This window comes from Lonchura striata, chromosome 26, assembly GCF_050655825.1.
Source record: "Lonchura striata isolate lonStrDom1 chromosome 26, ASM5065582v1, whole genome shotgun sequence".
Lineage (NCBI taxonomy): Eukaryota > Metazoa > Chordata > Aves > Passeriformes > Estrildidae > Lonchura > Lonchura striata.
The window spans coordinates 3179394-3196983 of NC_140728.1; the positions used below are offsets into that span (position 1 = coordinate 3179394).

Genomic DNA, 17590 nt, shown 5'->3' on the forward strand with positions numbered 1-17590 from the left:
CTCATCCTCACCCCCAGACCCTTCATCCTCACCCCCAGACCCCTCATCCTCACCTCCAGACCCCTCATCCTCACCCCTGTGCCCCCAGACCCACCTGAGGTCCCCTCCTGGAGCGGGGGCACAGCAGGGGCAGTGCCAGCCCCCCATGTCACCTCTGGTGGCGGTGGCCAGGCTGGGCACGGCCAGCTCGGTGCCCTTTCCTGCTGCCCTCCATCCAAACATCTGATAAGAAGCCAAACGCTGGCCTTATCACCCCGATAAAGGATTTTTTTTCTCCCCCAGCTCCAACTTTCCGGAAAACTGAGGCACAACCACACCCGCCCTTTCCAGCAAATGGCAATTCCTGCTGCTGGGAATGTTCCAGGTGCCTGCAGACCTGCTGGCTGCTTCCATCCAAGCTTTCGGGCATGGAATGATGCTTGGAATGGTCAGAAGCTCGGGAAATCCCCGCCAGGTTCTGGCTCTGCCTTGGCCTGGGCAGGTCCTGCAGGGAGCAAAGGGGACAGCAAAGAGCAGCAGGGACACGGGCAGCCTTTGCCTGTCCCCACCCTGCTTCCAGCAGAAAATTCCCATTCCAGAGGGAGGAGGAGGAGGAGGAGGAATGCCCTTCCCTGCTGTCTGCCCCGTCTCAGGGCGCTCAGCCTGTGTCAATATTTTCCCTCAAAGCTCGGAGCGCTTTGTGTCCTTCCCGGGGAGGTGACGGAGCCGTGACGGGAGCGAGCTGGGCTGATAAAGAATTCCTAAAAAACCACTCGGGATGCCGGGAAGGAGCAGGGTCACCCAACCTCCCCTCGCCCGGGGTGCTCCCCATCCCCTTCGGCCACACCTCCCCCAATTCCCGATATTCCAGCGCAGATTTCCCAGGATGAACAGCTCAAATCAGGGCTCAGGGGTTATTTAGGTGCCTGATTCAGCTCTGGTGATAAAGAACTTCTAAAAAACTCCGGGAAAGAGCGAGGTCACCCAACTTCTCCCTGCCTGGGTTGCTCCCCATCCCCAATTCCCAATTCCCGATATTCCAGCACAGGTTTCCCAGGATGAACAGCTGGATTTCTGGGCTCAGGGGTTATTTGGGTGCCTGATTCAGCTCTGGTGATAAAGAACTTCTAAAAAACTCCGGGAAAGAGCGAGGTCACCCAACGTCTCCCTCCCTGGGGTGCTCCCCATCCCCAATTCCTAATTCCCGCTATTCCAGCACAGATTTCCCAGGATGAACAGCTGGATTTCTGGGCTCAGGGGTTATTTGGGTGCCTGGTTCAGCTCTGGTGATAAAGAACTTCTAAAAAACTCTGGGAAAAAGCGAGGTCACCCAACGTCTCCCTCCCTGGGGTGCTCCCCATCCCCAATTCCCAATTCCCGCTATTCCAGTGCAGATTTCCCAGGATGAACAGCTCAAATTAGGGCTCAGGGGTTATTTGGGTGCCTGATTCAGTTCTGGTGATAAAGAACTTCTAAAAAACTCCGGGAAAAAGCGGGGTCACCCAACTTCTCCCTCCCTGGGGTGCTCCCCATCCCCAATTCCCAATTCCCGCTATTCCAGCACAGATTTCCCAGGATGAACAGCTGGATTTCGGGGCTCAGGGGTTATTTGGGTGCCGTGACTCCCCTCACAGCCTCCGAATCCCACTGGGATACCCCACAGGGCTTTGGCAAAGCTTTTCCAGCTGCAGGGAAGCTCGGGGGCTTCCCCTGGGAGGTTTCCCGAGGGTTGAGGTGGGCACAGCCCATCCCAGGGCCTGGAGCTCATCCCAGCACTTAACCTAGCTGGAGCAAGGAATTGTGAGCCAATTGTTCTGATTTTTAGAAGTGTTAAGGTTTTTTTTGTTTTTTTTTTTAAGTTTTAAAGTTCTTTCCAAAGTTTTTTATGCTTTTTGATGTTTACGTATCCCTGCTGGAGTTTTCACGCCCTGTTAATGTAAAGAACGATTGTTTTGTGTTCTTTTTTTCATGGGAGGAGAGAATTGATGGGCTGTTGCTTTGACCAGTGTGGTCGGAGAGGTGGGAATTCCATCCCCCAATCCACCGCCACTTTTGGGATTCTATCCATTGCAAAGTCAGAAATAAAATCAGCTATTTTTGATCTCTTTTGATCTTACCAAGCTTCTGTGTGCTCCTTTCATGTCCAGTGGGGACAACACAGAACCCCTCAGGCTGCTCCCAACAAACCCAGGAGCTCGGACACCTTTTTGGGATGGTTTTTTTTGGGATGGTTTTTTTTGGGATGGTTTATTTGGGATGGTTTATTTGGGATTTTTTTGGGGGGTTGGTTTATTTGGGATTTTTTTTTGGAATGGTTTATTTGGGATGGTTCATTTGGGATGGGTTTTTTTGGGATGGTTCATTTGGGATGGTTCATTTGGGATGGTTTTATTTGGGATGGTTTTTTTTGGGATGGTTCATTTGGGATGGTTTATTTGGGATGGTTTATTTGGGATGGTTTTTTTTGGGATGGTTTATTTGGGATGGTTTATTTGGGATTTTTATTTGCACACACAGACGTCGCTATAGGACACGTGAAAGCACAATGCGAGCCATCTGCTATTTGCAAGGCAAAGAAGAAAGTTTAATATCTGACTCCGACTTTTATATTTTCTCAAAGGTGACATTGGATTGGAGAGTGAAGGGGCCACCTCTCCAAAGACATTGGACAAATTACTAGCACATCAAGTTTTCTCCACCCCCATAAAAGAATGTAAACAACACGTTGCTTACAGAAATTGTGTGGGAAAGTTCTCCAAAAGAATGTAAACTCAGAAGGCTTTAGAAAATCTTAAGACTCAGGGTGACACACAGATCCTGAGGGATGGGGTCGGAGAGGAGCGGGAAGATCCCTGGGAATGCCGTGGCGCTCCATGGGCTGGGAGAGGGGCTGGAATTCTCTTCCTCTAGGCCGACGGGGCGAAGCCCACGCGGCTGTTGGCCATGTCGAAGGCGGTGTAATATTCCTGGAGGAAAACGTTGCCCAGGATCCAGAGGGGCTGCCCGTCCTGGGAGGGCAGGTAGGTGCCCTCGATGGCCAGGGTGCAGTAGCCATTGCTCTGGGGGGGAGAACCGGGGCTCAGCGCGGCTGCTGGCCACGGAGCTCCGGGCTCTTCCCGGGAATGCCTCGGGAATGCTCGGGATCTTCCCGGTGCCTTGGGATCTTCCCGGTGCTTTGGGAATGCTCGGGATGTTCCCAGTGCCTCAGGAACTCTTGGGATGTTCCCGGTGCCTCAGGAACCCTCAGGATGTTCCCAGTGCCTTGGGAATTCTTGGGATGTTCCCAGTGTCTCAGGAACTCTTGGGATGTTCCCACTTCTCTGGGGATCTCTCTGGATCTCCAGGGATCTCTGGGGGGGGGGTCTCTGTGGATCTCTGGGGGTCTCAGGGGATCTCTGGGGGTCTCTGGGGATCTCTGGGATCTTGGGGGGTCTCGGGGGGTCTCTGGGGGTCTCGGGGGGTCTCGGGGGATCCACCCCACGTACGTTCAGGATGTAGGCGGCCGGGGGCAGCGTGAGCCGGGCGCCGCCGATGCCGAAGGTGATGTGGGGCTTGCTCTGGGTGTCGTTGCAGTCCACGGAGTACTGAGGGGACAGAGACACGGCGGGCTGGCAGGGAGGGGACAGCGGGGACAAACACCCCCCTGGCAGTGCCACCCCGCGGAATCCTGGAATGGTTTGGGTGGGAAGGGAATTTAAAGGTCACCCAGTGGCACCCCTGCCGTGGCAGGGACACCTTCCCCTGTCCCAGGCTGCTCCAGCCTGGCCTGGGACACTCCCAGGGATCCAGGGGCAGCCACAGCTGCTCTGGGAAATCTGGGAAATTCCTTCCCTGTATCAAACCTCAATTTCTTCCCTTTCAATCTGAGCCCATCCCCGCCAAGGATGAGCCCATCCTTGTCCTGTCACTCCAGGCCCTGGTCCCAAGTCCCTCTCTGGCTTCCCTGCAGCCCGTTCAGACCCTGGAACAAGCTGTGAGGTTTCCACACAACGTTCTCCTCTCCAGGCTGAGCGTCCCCACCTTTCTCAGCCTGACGTCACCCTGCAGTCCCTTTCCCTGCAGGTGCCACGTGAGGTTTGTGGGACCTGGTGGAGCCCAGGGCTCTGATCCCCAGGCGGGCTCCCCCACTGCTCCAGACCCCACAGTCCCCACGCTCACCCCATAGCTGGTCTCCTGCGCTCCCAGGGCCTCCAGGATGCTCTCCAGGTACTGCTGGGGCACGGTCAGCAGGAACGTCCCCGTGTCCACGATGGCCTGGCAGCCCTGGCTGCACCAGCTGGTCACTGACTGCCCGATGGCAAACCTGGCAGGACAGCGGGGACAGGGACGTGGCTTTGGGCACCCTAAAGCCAAAGCACCGAGCCTGGAGCCCTGCAGAGCAGCAGCTGATGGCCAGAGGCACAAACAGCACTCACTCCTCAAGTGCCACCTGCCAGTAAAGCTTCTGTGTCACCGGCGCCCACGTGATGTCCCCCTGGAAGAGCCCAGGGTCGATGCCCCCGAGGATGAGCTCTCCCCCGTACTCGTAGGTGGGGTGGCTGTGAGAAAACAGAGTCACAGCAGCAGAGAAATCCCTGTGCTCAACGTGGCTGGAGAGGGACCAGTCCCCGAGGAACACTCGTGGGGACAAGCAGGGGACACCAGGATGTGCAGCAGGGGACACCAGGACATGCAGACAGGGGACACCAGGATGTCCAGGCAGGGGACACCAGGATGAGCAGCAGGGGACACCAGGACATTTGGACACCAGAACAGGCAGCAGGGGACACCAGGACATGCAGACAGGCGACACCAGGACGTGCAGACAGGGGACACCAGGATGGGCACACAGGGGACACCAGGACATTTGGACACCAGGACATGCAGACAGGGGACACCAGGACGGGTAGACAGGGGACACCAGGATGTGCAGCAGGGGACACGAGGATGTCCAGGCAGGGGACACCAGGATGGGCAGCAGGGGACACCAGGACATTTGGACACCATGACATGCAGCAGAGGACACCAGGACAGGCAGACAGGGGACACCAGGACATTTGGACACAGGACTTGCAGACAGGGGACACCAGGATGGGCACACAGGGGACACCAGGACATTTGGACACCAGGACGTGCAGACAGGGGACACCAGGATGGGCACACAGGGGACACCAGGACATTTGGACACCAGGACGTGCAGACAGGGGACACCAGGACACGCACACAGGGGACACCAGGACGGGCACACAGGGGACACCAGGACGCGCAGAGCGCCCTGGAAGGTTTTTACCGCGAGAAGTAGAAGCTGAAGAGGGGCTCAGCGAGCTGCTCCTGCTCCAGCATCGCCCCCAGCGCCGTGGCCGTGCCCCCCACGGCCAGCGAGGGGAAGGCCATGCCCAGGATGCCATCGAAGTCCGCGAAGTAGAAGGGCTGGGTGGGCTCGTCCTGGCTGAGCCCCAGCTCCTGCTGCGTGACAGTGATGCTCTGGATCTGCAGGGGACGGGCACCCAGCTCAGCCGGGCGAGCCGCAGGGCACCAGGCAGAGGGGAAAATTGGGCAAAACCCCCGGGATTTGGGTGAAAAGCCAGCCGAAGGCTGCCGGGGTTTGTCCAAGCGCGGGATCGGCCCCGGGGCTCCTCCTGGGACGGGACACGGCAGCAGGGGTGGCACGGGGGACACTCACCCGCAGCGTGTCCCAGCCCAGCACGATGGTGACGGAGCCGCTGCCGTAGGACACGGTGCAGGACCGGCCACCGGGGCTGAAGGTGGCCGAGTCACCCGGCTTGAACTTGGCGTGGTTGACTGGGGGAGGGAGAAGAGGGAAAAGCCCTGGGCACGGGTGGCACTGGGATTTCACTGGATAATTCCCAGGGATCAGGTCCTGCTCCTCAGTGGGATTTCACTGGATAGGTCCCAGGGATCAGGTCCTGCTCCTCAGTGGGATTTCACTGGATAATTCCCAGGGATCAGGTCCTGCTCTGCAGTGGGATTTCACTGCTGGGATAATTCCCAGGGATCAGGTCCTGCTCCTCAGTGGGATTTCACTGGATAATTCCCAGGGATCAGGTCCTGCTCCTCAGTGGGATTTCACTGGATAATTCCCAGGGATCAGGTCCTGCTCTGCAGTGGGATTTCACTGGATAATTCCCAGGGATCAGGTCCTGCTCTGCAGTGGGATTTCACTGCTGGGATAGTTCCCAGGGATCAGGTCCTGCTCCTCAGTGGGATTTCACTGGATAATTCCCAGGGATCAGGTCCTGCTCCTCAGTGGGATTTCACTGCTGGGATAATTCCCAGGGATCAGGTCCTGCTCCTCAGTGGGATTTCACTGGATAATTCCCAGGGATCAGGTCCTGCTCCTCAGTGGGATTTCACTGCTGGGATAATTCCCAGGGATCAGGTCCTGCTCCTCAGTGGGATTTCATTCCTGGGATAATTCCCAGGGATCAGGTCCTGCTCTGCACTGGGATTTCACTGCTGGAATAATTCCTGGGGATTGGGTCCTGCTCTGCAGTGGGATTTCACTGCTGGGATAATTCCCAGGGATCAGGTCCTGCTCTGCAGTGGGATTTCATTCCAGGATATAATTCGCAGGGATCAGGTCCTGCTGGGGTTTTTCCCTTTCTGAGGCACAGAAATTCCCTGGAGTGGGTTTTTTTCCCTTTCTGAGGCACAGAAATTCCCTGGAGTGGGTTTTTTTCCCTTTCTGAGGCACAGAAATTCCCTGGAGTGGGTTTTTTTTTTCCCTTTCTGAGGCACAGAAATTCCCTGCACTGGGGTTTTTTCCCTTTTTTGGGCCTGCTCTGGACTGAACACCAGCAGAGCAGCAGCTCCGGGCCTGGGCATTTCCATTTCAGAGACCGAGTGAGCCCAGCTGCCACTCAGGGAATTTATTTCTGATTTTATCTCTCTCTTGGAGTAGCAAAAAGTTTTATTGTTTAATATTGTTTAATTTTGCTGGTTTAATAAACAGTTTTTAATCCACTTTTTCTCCAAAGTGTTATCTTTCCCAAACTGGTTAGGAGGAGGTGCTAATTGAATCTGCTTTCCTGAAGGAACCTTTTTTGGGGTTCTTCCCCCAAATTTGCCCAGCACCAGGACAGTGGCACTAATTAATGAGTACTAATTGCCCACAGCAGCCCGGGGTACTCACAGCAAGCAGGACTCTTGCAGTCCGTGGAGGGCACCCACAGGTTGGAGGAGCCGGTGTCAAAAAGCACCAGAAATTTTTGGGGGGGCTCCCCGATGCTGATCTCCCCAAAATAGGAGGACTGGAAAAAGAAAAACAGGGAATTTCCACTGGCCACGGGCTCAGGGACACAGCAGGCACCCCCCAGCCAGGCAGGAGCAGGCTTCCCCCAAAAAATGAAATAGTAAATAATTATTGGGGGTTTAAGTCATTATTAAATATTAATAATTAAATAATTAATATAATTATATATTATAATATAATTAAATATTAATAATATTAATAATTTTTTGGCTCTTTGGGGCTGGGGGTCAACTTCTTCAGAGCTCAAAGCAGAAGTTAAAAGAGTGGGGGAAAAGCAATTTAAGAGTGGGGGGAAAACGATTTAAAAGTGGGGGAAAAAGCAATTTAAGAGTGGGAAAAAAAGAAATGTAAGAGTAGGGGGGAAAATCAATTTAAGGATGAGGGAAAAAATTTGAGGATGGGTAAAAAAACAATTTAAGAGTGGGGGGAAATTTAAAGGTGGGGGAAAAGCAATTTAAGGACGGGGGAAAAGCGATTTAAGGATGGGGGAAAACCATTTAAGCATGGTGGAAAGAGCGATTTAAGGGTAGAGGAAAAAGCGATTTAAGGATGGGGAAAAAGTGATTTAAGGATGGGGAAAAAGTGATTTAAGGGTGGGGAGAAAAGCAACTTAAGGACTGGGGGGAAAAGCAATTTAGGGATGGGGAAAAAAGCAATTTAGGGATGGGGAAAAAAGCAATTTAAGGATGGGGGAAAACCATTTAAGGATGGGGGAAAAGCGATTTAAGAATGGGGAAAACACTATTTAAGGATGGAAAAAGTGATTTAAGAGTGGGGGGAGCAGTTCCTCTCTCTGGGGGCTCAGGAGGGTGCCAGTCCTGGGGCAGGGCAGGGTGGGATGGGATGGGATGGGATGGGATGGGATGGGATGGGATGGGATGGGATGGGATGGGATGGGACGGGACGGGACGGGGTGGGGTGGGGTGGGATGGGATGGGATGGGATGGGACGGGACAGGACGGGATGGGATGGGCAGCGGGGCGCTCACGTCCAGGTGGTTCGTTATGGGCTGCCGGACCACAGCACCCGGCCCGGGCTGGTATTTCTTCACCGGATCGTGTCTGAGGCGCCTCAGGAAATCATCCAGCAGCCCGGCTGCCCTCATCCTGTCCCGGATGGACAGGCCTTTCTTCAGGCTGATCCTGCACGGGCAGGGACAAAACACGGCGGGACATGGCAGGAAATGAGAAGATTTCAGCATTTTCAAAGGCTGAGTTCTCTGGGATCCTTTGGGTCGTGACAGGAGATCTCCATGTCCCCAAGAACTGATCTCCTCATCCCAGGAGCTGCTCCCCAGGTTCCAGGAGCTCTCCATGTCCTTGGAACAGCTCTCCACATCCCAGGAGCTGTTCTCCATATCCCAGGAGCTCTCCACATCCCAGGATCTGCTCTCCAAATCCTAGGATCTGCTCTCCATGCCCCAGAGGCTTCTCTCCACATCCTGTGGAGCATCTCATGCTTTCCATGCCCTAGGAGCTCTCCACATCCCAGGAGCTGCTCTCCATGCCCAGGACCTCTCCATGCCCAGGGTCTGCTCTCCATGCCCAGGATCTCTCCATGCCCCTGGATCTGCTCTCCATGCCCAGGACCTCTCCATGCCCAGGACCTCTCCATGGCCAGGATCTCTCTATGCCCAGGATTTCTCCATGCCCAGGACCTCTCTGTGCCCAGGATCTCTCCATGCCCCTGGATCTGTTCTCCATGCCCAGGACCTCTCCATGGCCAGTACCTCTCCATGGCCAGTACCTCTCCATGCCCAGGGTCTGCTCTCCATGGCCAGTACCTCTCCATGGCCAGTACCTCTCCATGCCCAGGAGCTGCCGCGGGCTGTGCCACCCGTGCCATCTCCTCGCTCCCAGCGCTCCCCATCCCCTCTCTCCATCCTCCTCCTCTCACCCACCTGACCGCGCCCTCCGCCAGCTGCAGGCACGCCAGGACCACCGGGAGCCACTTCATGGTGCCGGGCAGCCTGGTGCGGGGCTCGGGAGGCGGCAGCAGCCGGGCACGGCCGCCCGGGTGCCGCTTTTATCCCGGGAGGCAGCGGCGGCTCTGATGTGCCGCTCTCCGCCTGGCACCTCCCGAGCCCGGCCCCAGGAGCCGCTTTGTGCCCGGGGCGATAAGGGCAGCGCTTATCGGGCCGAGCGGCGGCCGGGGCTGCGCTGGCCCGAAGCCGAGCCAGCCCCGCCGCAGCGCACAGCGACCCGCGGCCGGGGCTGGGCACGGAAAGGCTTTGTCTGCCTGTCTGCCTGTCTGCCTGTCTGCCCTGTCTGCCTGTCTGCCTGTCTGCCTTGTCTGCCTGTCTGCCTTGTCTGCCTGTCTGCCTTGTCTGCCTGTCTGCCTGTCTGCCCTGTCTGCCTGTCTGCCTGTCTGCCTGTCTGCCTGTCTGCCCTGTCTGCCTGTCTGCCTGTCTGCCTGTCTGCCCTGTCTGCCTGTCTGCCTGTCTGCCCTGTCTGCCTGTCTGCCTGTCTGTCTGTCTGTCTGTCTGCCTGTCTGCCTGTCTGCCCTGTCTGCCTGTCTGTCTGTCTGCCTGTCTGCCTGTCTGCCTTGTCTGCCCTGTCTGCCCTGTCTGCCTGTCTGCCTGTCTGCCCGTCTGCCCTGTCTGCCTGTCTGCCTGTCTGCCTGTCTGCCTGTCTGCCCTGTCTGCCTGTCTGCCCTGTCTGCCTGTCTGTCTGTCTGTCTGTCTGCCTGTCTGCCTGTCTGCCTGTCTGCCTGTCTGCCCTGTCTGCCTGTCTGCCTGTCTGTCTGTCTGTCTGTCTGCCTGTCTGCCTGTCTGCCCTGTCTGCCTGTCTGCCTGTCTGCCTTGTCTGCCTGTCTGCCCTGTCTGCCTGTCTGCCCTGTCTGCCTGTCTGCCTTGTCTGCCTGTCTGCCTGTCTGCCTGTCTGCCCTCCTTCCGCCGCCCCACTGAGCGGGCGTGGAGGCGGAGAGGACGCGCGGCAAGGAGATGGAGCACAGCGGGTTCCTCCTGGTGTTCCCTCCGGGATGGTCCCCAGTTCCTTCTCTTCATTCCTCCAAGGTGGTCCCAAGGTTCCTTCTTTCATTCCCTCCAGGATAGTCCCTAGTTCCTTCTTTCATTTACTCCAGGATGGTCCCCAGGTTCCTCCTCTCGTTTCCTCCAGGATAGTCCCCAGTTCCTGCTTTCATTTCCTCTAAGGTGGTCCCAAGGTTCCTCCTCTCAGTTTTTCCAGGATGATCTCCAGGTTCCTCCTTATTTCCTTCAGGATAGTCCCCAGTTCCTTCTTTCATTCCCTCCAGGATGGTCTCCAGGTTCCTTCTCTTGCTTTCTCCAGGATGATCTCCAGGTTCCTTCTCATTTCCTCCAGAATGGTCCCCAGTTCCTTCTTTCATTTCCTCCAAGGTTGTCCCAAGGTTCCTCCTCTCAGTTTTTCCAGGATGATCTCCAGGATCCTTCTCATTTCCTCCAGGATGGCCCCCAGGTTCCTTCTCTTGCTTTTTCCAGGATGATCTCCAGGTTCCTTCTCTCATTTCCTCCAAGCTGATCCTCAGGTTCCTTCTCTTGCTTTCTCCACGATGGTGCCCTGGTTCCTTATCTCAGTTTTTCCAGGATCCAGGTCCCAGTTCCCTTCTCTCATTTCCTCCAGGATGGCCCCCAGGTTCCTTCTCTCAGTTTTTCCAGGATCCAGGTCCCAGTTCCCTTCTCTCATTCCCTCCAGGGTGGTCCCCAGGTTCCTTCTCTCAGTTTTTCCAGGATCCAGGTCCCAGTTCCCTTCTCTCATTCCCTCCAGGGTGGTCCCCAGGTTCCTTCCCTGGTTTTCTCTGAGGTGGTCCCCAGAGCTGTCCTACCTCCTCCTCTTCAGCAGCATCCCAGACCTTCACTCAAGGACATGAATTCCTTTCCATGCCCTACCTGCTCCTCTTCCCCTGTTTGGACAGAAATCCCCCAGTTTTCCCATTCCCATTTATTTTGTGGAGCACACAATTCCCATCCCATACCCAGGTGGGTGCTGTGACCCCCAGAAAGGTGCAGCCCTCAGGGTTTGACCCACTCTCCACATTCCCCACCAGCCCAGAAAGTCAGAAACCTCCTCGTGCTTTCTTTTTCCGTGAAAACAAAAAACCACAAGCACACACTTCCCAAATCACCAACTGTTGGAACTCAAAATGTCCCTCAGACATTTTTGGAGGTTCCAGGCCTTGGTCAGAAGCATTTTAGACCCTGGCAGGAAGCTGGACACAGCTGGGATTTGGGGTTTGAGCCATGGAATGAGTTACCAACTTCGGAGGTGGAACAAGCAGTCACAAAATGTTAGATAGGATAGTAAAAGTAGTTACAAAACAGAGGGGAAATTTTTTTAGTATTGTATAGAGGGGTTTTAGCACCTGTACAGGAGGGGTTTTTACTTTGTGCATGGGGGTCAGAAGTTTTAAGATGGAGGAAAGTGGGCTGATCCTGTTCTTCCTCCTTCTTCTTCCTCACCTCCATGTTCTTGGTGATGTTGGCACTCACAGATTGGTTTAGAGTAGAAAAGCACTTTGTAATATAGGTAGTAGGTACTGGGGGGAAATTATAAACATGTAATATGTAATATATCATATAAAAGATAGAAAAGCACCATTTAATATAGGTAATAGGCATTGGGAAAAACTGAACATGTAACACGTAATGTCCCATGTAAAAGAGAGCAGCAGCCCTGGGTGGGGAGAGAAGAAGCAGTCGGGGTCAGAGAGGATGTCAGGGTGTGTGTGTGCCTCTGCCTGAGCTCTGAGCAAACCACAGCAGCCCCAGAAGAAAATCTTTTAGATAACTCACAATAAACTGCCTTGAGACTGAACAGCAAGAGCCTGCGCAGTTTTTCTTTGGAATCACAGGTTGGAGGAGAAATTTCACCACCACGTGGGAACCCAGAATAAGGCCGGGGTTCCCACAGCCAACAAGCACCCAACCAACCGAAACGTTCTGAGTTATAACCCAAATACTCTTTAGAAAATGGACCAAAATGGGTTTGGTCACAATCTAAATATTCTCTAGCAAACAAACCAAAACCTTTTTGGTGATAACCAAACTATTTTCTGGCACGGGGGCTGTTACTCAGGTATTTTCCAGAGCTCCTCCAGGACTGCTCGCATCCCAAATCCAAGCGAGGCAGCTCTTGGAAAAACATCTTCTGCATCCCGTGCCAGCACGGGTTCCGTTCCCTTGGGAGCGCCGGGCGTGTGTTCCATCTGCCATCCCTCAGAGCTGGGGCAGTTCTCCTCTGCTCATGGAGCATTTCCTTTATCTCTTCCACACCCAATCCTCCCTCCAGGAGATCTCTCCTGTTAATGATTAATTATCCTGTTAATTATTCATTATCTTCTCTTAACGGGCCATTAATTATTAATTATCTTCTGTTCATGGCCAGCGAGTGTCCCTGCATGGCTGAGAAAATTCCACCATCCCATGGAGAGATGCTCCACCCAGGGGAGGAGCCAAGAATTCCTACTTGGATACAATCTGGGATTTTGGGATACCAGAACAGCCTTTGCCCCCTGCATTCCCGGAGGAGCAGCTTCCTTCCCCCTGCATTCCCAGGGGAGCAGCTTCCTTCCCCCTGCATTCCCAGAGGAGCAGCTTCTCTCCCCCTGCATTCCCAGAGGAGCAGCTTTCTCCCCCTGCACTCCCAGAGGAGCCCAGGCCCATCTCCCCCAGCCCTGGAGCTCCAGAGGAAAACTCCCCCCCTTGTGCAGGATCCTGCTCCAGCAGAAGCACAGCTGGCACTGTCAAGGCAGGATGGGAATGAATAGACTTGACTCAGCAGTGAGAGTAAAACTCTGAATTATTCAAAATACACCGCTCTTTTATACAGAGCTCCACAAGGACCAAATCCATTGGTCCTGAAGTGAAAACAACTCAATCCATTGGTGCAGAGTGCTTGACACACAGTGATAGAACTGAACTATAAACAATGTGAACAACAAGAGAGATAAAGAATTATTTACATTCTTCTCCAGCTCTTTCCCAGGCCTCTGCCTGGCTGGAAACTCTCATTTCTCTCTTTGAACCTGAGTCCACAGCACAGCTGGCACTGCAGCAGGGCTGAGCCCCCCTGGCATGGGGCTGTGCCACCTCCCTGACCCACAGGGGCTCGGGTTTTACAGCAATTTCTGTCAGAGAAGTTTGATCAGAGGATCCACGTTCACCCCTGGAAGAATTTTCTACCCAGGTCGTTGACACAGAAACCAAGAAAGAAGGAGAAATAAGAGGAACCTGCAGTTCTCTATTCCAATGAACACTTTGTCTTTTCTGACCAATGAGTAAACGTAGGAATTTTGTAAGAATGTATAAAAAATAATGCGTGCTAGGATAAAAACAGTTTGAAGCCTTCTGAAAATGGAGTGTGCTGCTTTGTATTGTCTCCATCCCAACCATGACAGTGCCTGCTCTGACTCTGTCAGTGCTGTTTTGCATTACTGCATTTTTTATTTTGTTTTTATTTTCTTCCCTGATAAAGAACTGTTACTCCTGCTCCCACTTCTTTACCCGAGAACCCCTTAATTTCAGAATTACAGTAATTCAGAGGGAGTGGGGGGGTTTACATTTACATTTTCCATTTCAGGGGAGGCTCCTGCCTTCCTTAGCACACACCTGGCTGTTCAAACTGAGACCGCTGCATGTCCAGGCTGTCCCGGAGCAGCCCTGGCAGCAAGGTTGGATTCTGGAGATTATTGGATAAAAAATTTGGATTCTGGCGGGAAGCGAGCACGATTATCGGAGCCATGGGGCACGGGGGGCAAGGTGCCCTCTGCAGCACCCATCCCAATTTTTGGCACCTCCCGAGCCGAAGGGAGGCAGCGCTGAGGGAGCTGCTCCAGCAGGAATTCCGGATTTGGGGTTTCCAGCCGCAGAGCTCCGCTCATCCCACGCGGAGCGGGGATTTCCCTCGGGGCCAGGCTCTGGGCATTCCCTCTGCTTTGCTTTCAGTTTCTCTTCTCTGTTGGTTTGGTGGCCCAGCTCCAGCTCAGGGAATTCCATCTCTCCACTGCCTTTCCCGGGATCCTGCAGAGGAACCTGGAGCAGGCGAGGTTCTGGAGACCTCACGGCTCCTTCCAGGACCTGGAGGGGCTGCAAGGAGCCGGAGAGGAGCTGCTCACCAGGAACTGGAGTGAGGGACAACGGGGAATGGGCTCAGGCTGAAAGAGAGGAAATTTAGGTTGGATATTAGGAAGGAATTCTTCCCTGTGAGGTGGGGAGGGGCTGGTGGAATTCCCAGAGAAGCTGTGGCTGCCCCTGGATCCCTGGAAGTGTCCCAGGCCGGGCTGGATGGGGCTGGGAGCAATCTGGGGTAGTGGGAGGTGTCCCTGCCCATGGCAGGGGTGGGACGAGAGGATTTTTAAGTTCCTTCCAACCCAAACCAGTCTGGGATTCTCTGCCCCCGGAGCAGCTGTGTTTATGAACCCACACAAGCACTCCGAGCCTTCACCACCCACTTCTAGTGTTTTGTTTCCAAAACAGAGGCCACAGCACACAGGGACAGCTTCCGTCACATCAAAATAAAGATTCCTCTTTTTCCTGCGAGCAAAAGATGGGTAAATAAACTGCAAACACAGGGTTGGGCTCCAGGTCAGGCATTTGAACTCCCAAACCAGTGAGGATCAGCCGCTTCTTGCTGATCAAAACCTAAAGGGGGCTCTAAGGGAGCTGGAGAGGGATTTTGGACAAGGGATAGAGAGACAGGATGAAGGAAATGGCTTCAAACTGACAGAGGGGAAGCAGCACCAGGAACCGCCTTGTAAAGGTCTCCCCGTGGGTCACCAGCCAGGACAACCATCCCATTCCATTTATTCTGTTCAGTTCACCAGCCAGGACAACCATCCCATTCCATTTATTCTGTTCAGTTCACCAGCCAGGACAACCATCCCATTCCATTTATTCTGTTCAGTTCCACGCTTCAGGGCAAAGCAGGAGCCGCCCTCAGGCCACAGAGCTGCTCTTCAGAGAGGCACCTCCTGGATTTCCCTGATTTCCCTGGATTTGAACCCAAAGGAACAGTCCCCAGAGCACCTTTGCTCCTCTGCCACCTCAGAAATGTCCCGTGGCCAAGGCACCAGCCCGGGTGACAATGACAGGAGGAGTTTGAGGAGAGGCTGAAGCATCTGGGCCTTTCAGCTGGAAAAATCCAGAAAACAAATCAGATGCCATCTTTACCATGAGCCTTTTCCATCCCCTGCCCTGTAATTGCCGACTTCAAAGCTGCCAGGGCTCTCAGAAATGAATTCACCTCCAGCAACAGGAGCCCAAACCTGTTCTGCCACCTCTGAGCAGCACTTCCAGACCAGCCCAGTTTGGGAGAAAGACAAAATTCCCAGAAAGACTGAGGGCAGCCCTCCCAGGGGCTGGAATTAGGAAATGGGCTCATTAACAGTCATTCATTAATGATCCTCCACTTGGGAGGGCTGAGCAGCATCACACAGAGAGACAATGAGAAAGCAGGGAGCTGGCAATGCCACCCCTGGTTTGGTTTTTCTGTCAGTGAACAGCACGGCTGAGGTAAGAAAAACAAGAATTCCTCAGAAATAACAAACACATTGGAGTCTCTGCAGAAATATTGATCCTTTAACTTCCACCACCTCCCCTTTCCCCTTCCTGTAGGGCAGGCAGAGCTCACAGGGATTCCAGGCTCCTGAAATGGGTTAGGAGGGGAAAAACCCTCCCACACAGGACAGCGAGGCTGGGAGAAGCTCTGCTCCACAGCAGGTTCCTGGGAAGGGGAAGAGGGGGAAGATCTGTCTGTGCACCCAGCAGGGAGGAAATACTGGGGGGAAAAACCTGATTGATTATCCCAGACTCGAACCAGAACCTCTTCAAAAGGTCGAGGCAGCGACATTCCCTCTGCTCAGCCCACGGCGGCTCACGAGACATCCCGAAATTACAATTCCAGCTGGAGGAAGGAGCCCAGGTCAACCTCCAGTGGGGCCACCCAAAGCCAAGCACTGGAAGCTCCAGCCCAGCTCCCACCCCCAGAGCTCAGCACCACCCAAATTCACCTCATTTTGCTGCCTGAACCCTTTTTGAGAGCCAAAGACTCAGCAAACATTTCACCGAAGCAGCTCCTTCCTCAATTTTCCAGCCAAAACACCGAGCTGAGCTTGGGACAGAGAGGATGAAATGTAAATTTTAAGGAATTTAGAGATTTTAGAGGAGCTAAGATTTTAGTTAGAAATAAGCCTTGCTAGAGTTAATTAAAATAATAATAATAAATGAGTAGGCCTTGATGAAGTAAGGAGTTAGTAGGTAACTAATAATTGATTGCTTGTCAGCACAATGTTGAGTTAGCTGGGTTTATAATGAAAAATATACAAATTGATAAATAGCTTTTAGGAACATAAGACAATTGTGGGCCTCCTCTGTTCTGAAACCAATTGAAGACAAGGAATGGGAGTTCTACCAAGAGTTCATTTGTCAGATTGGCATTGAAAAGGTAGAAAGGTCAGAAGGAGGAAGACTTCATTGACTTCCTCATTTTGGGACCCCTCCCCGTGGAAGGGACACCGACCCATCTCAAGGAACAAACCACGAATGCTTAATTGCTTTTGAAATAATTAGCATATGAAGCGGGGAATGGGATGTACCAAAATGATGAATATGTATTTGTATTTTGGGTATTTGTATGGATAAAAAGACTCTGTAATCACCTGGAAGCTGCGGTGTGGATTTGGGAACGATCCCACACACAATAAACACAATAAACACACACTTTGTAACTTTAAACTGTCAGAGAGTTTTTGTCCATCACAGCTGGGTATCTGTTCTAGATCAATATCCGTATTTCTTTAATAATTCAGAAATTGTAGCTTTGTAAACATACACTTTCTAACTTTAAACTGTCAGAGAGTTTTTGTCCCTCACAGTTGGATATCGGTACTAGATCAATATCCGTATTTTTTAATAAATCAAGGAGGAGAGCTCAGAGTGTCCCCTCAGCTTTGGGGACCAACACGAGCAGGTTTGGGATGGTTTTTCCTACCCAGCTGGGTGCACAGAGCCCAGGAGGGATCCCTGAAAGCCAAAGGCAGATTTATGGGTGTACCCACCAAGGGTGGGGATTCTGCTGTGGAGGGGGAGGATATTCCCTATTCCATGGCTGAGGGATCACCGGGTGTCCCAGTCCAGTTTCCCATCCAATCCAGCAGCACCTGCTGCCGTGCATCCGCAGGGAAAGCCCAGCAGAAGGTGTCAGACCCAAAGGAAAATCCCTAAAATCCACCTTCACAAGGTTCCTTACAGAATGGGGAAACATTCCCAACCCAAACAAAACAGCCACGGGGGAGGGGAAAAACCCAAATCACAGAACCGAAGGAGAACACGGGCTGGAATTCCCTGCTCGCTTCCCAATCCCAGCCCGGATCCTCCTCTGGAAGCGT

The 17590-nt window shown here is 53.5% G+C and overlaps 1 protein-coding gene across 2 annotated transcripts; it reads right to left on the reverse strand.

The window, feature by feature from the left end:
• Window positions 1–1246: 1246 nt before the first annotated feature.
• PGC (progastricsin) lies at window positions 1247–9330 on the reverse strand. 2 transcript variants are annotated; one of them, XM_085561222.1, is made up of 9 exons: window positions 9132–9330; window positions 8220–8373; window positions 7112–7229; window positions 5642–5760; window positions 5249–5448; window positions 4395–4517; window positions 4138–4282; window positions 3465–3563; window positions 1250–3038 (listed from the first exon to the last, which is right to left on the reverse strand). In XM_085561222.1, exons 1-9 carry the CDS (start codon window positions 9185–9187, stop codon window positions 2886–2888), a joined length of 1167 nt encoding a protein of 388 aa, XP_085417348.1. In that variant the 5' UTR covers window positions 9188–9330; the 3' UTR covers window positions 1250–2885. The 2 variants fall into 2 exon arrangements, with proteins under 2 accessions (XP_085417349.1, XP_085417348.1); XM_085561223.1 differs by lacking the exon at window positions 4395–4517 and having other exon boundaries at window positions 1247–3038.
• Between the last annotated feature and the right edge of the window lie 8260 nt (window positions 9331–17590).

What these genes read in the sequence shown, in the direction of transcription:
- PGC (XM_085561222.1), bottom strand. Translation starts at nt 9,187, where the DNA reads ATGAAGTGGCTCCCGGTGGTCCTGGCGTGCCTGCAGCTGGCGGAGGGC. An exon ending in CTGCAAGAGTCCTGCTTGCT is followed by an intron (nt 5,761 to 7,111) that starts GTGAGTACCCCG and finishes TCCCTCCCCCAG; the next exon opens with TCAACCACGCCAAGTTCAAG. An exon ending in CGCAGGAGACCAGCTATGGG is followed by an intron (nt 3,564 to 4,137) that starts GTGAGCGTGGGG and finishes CTGTCCCCTCAG; the next exon opens with TACTCCGTGGACTGCAACGA.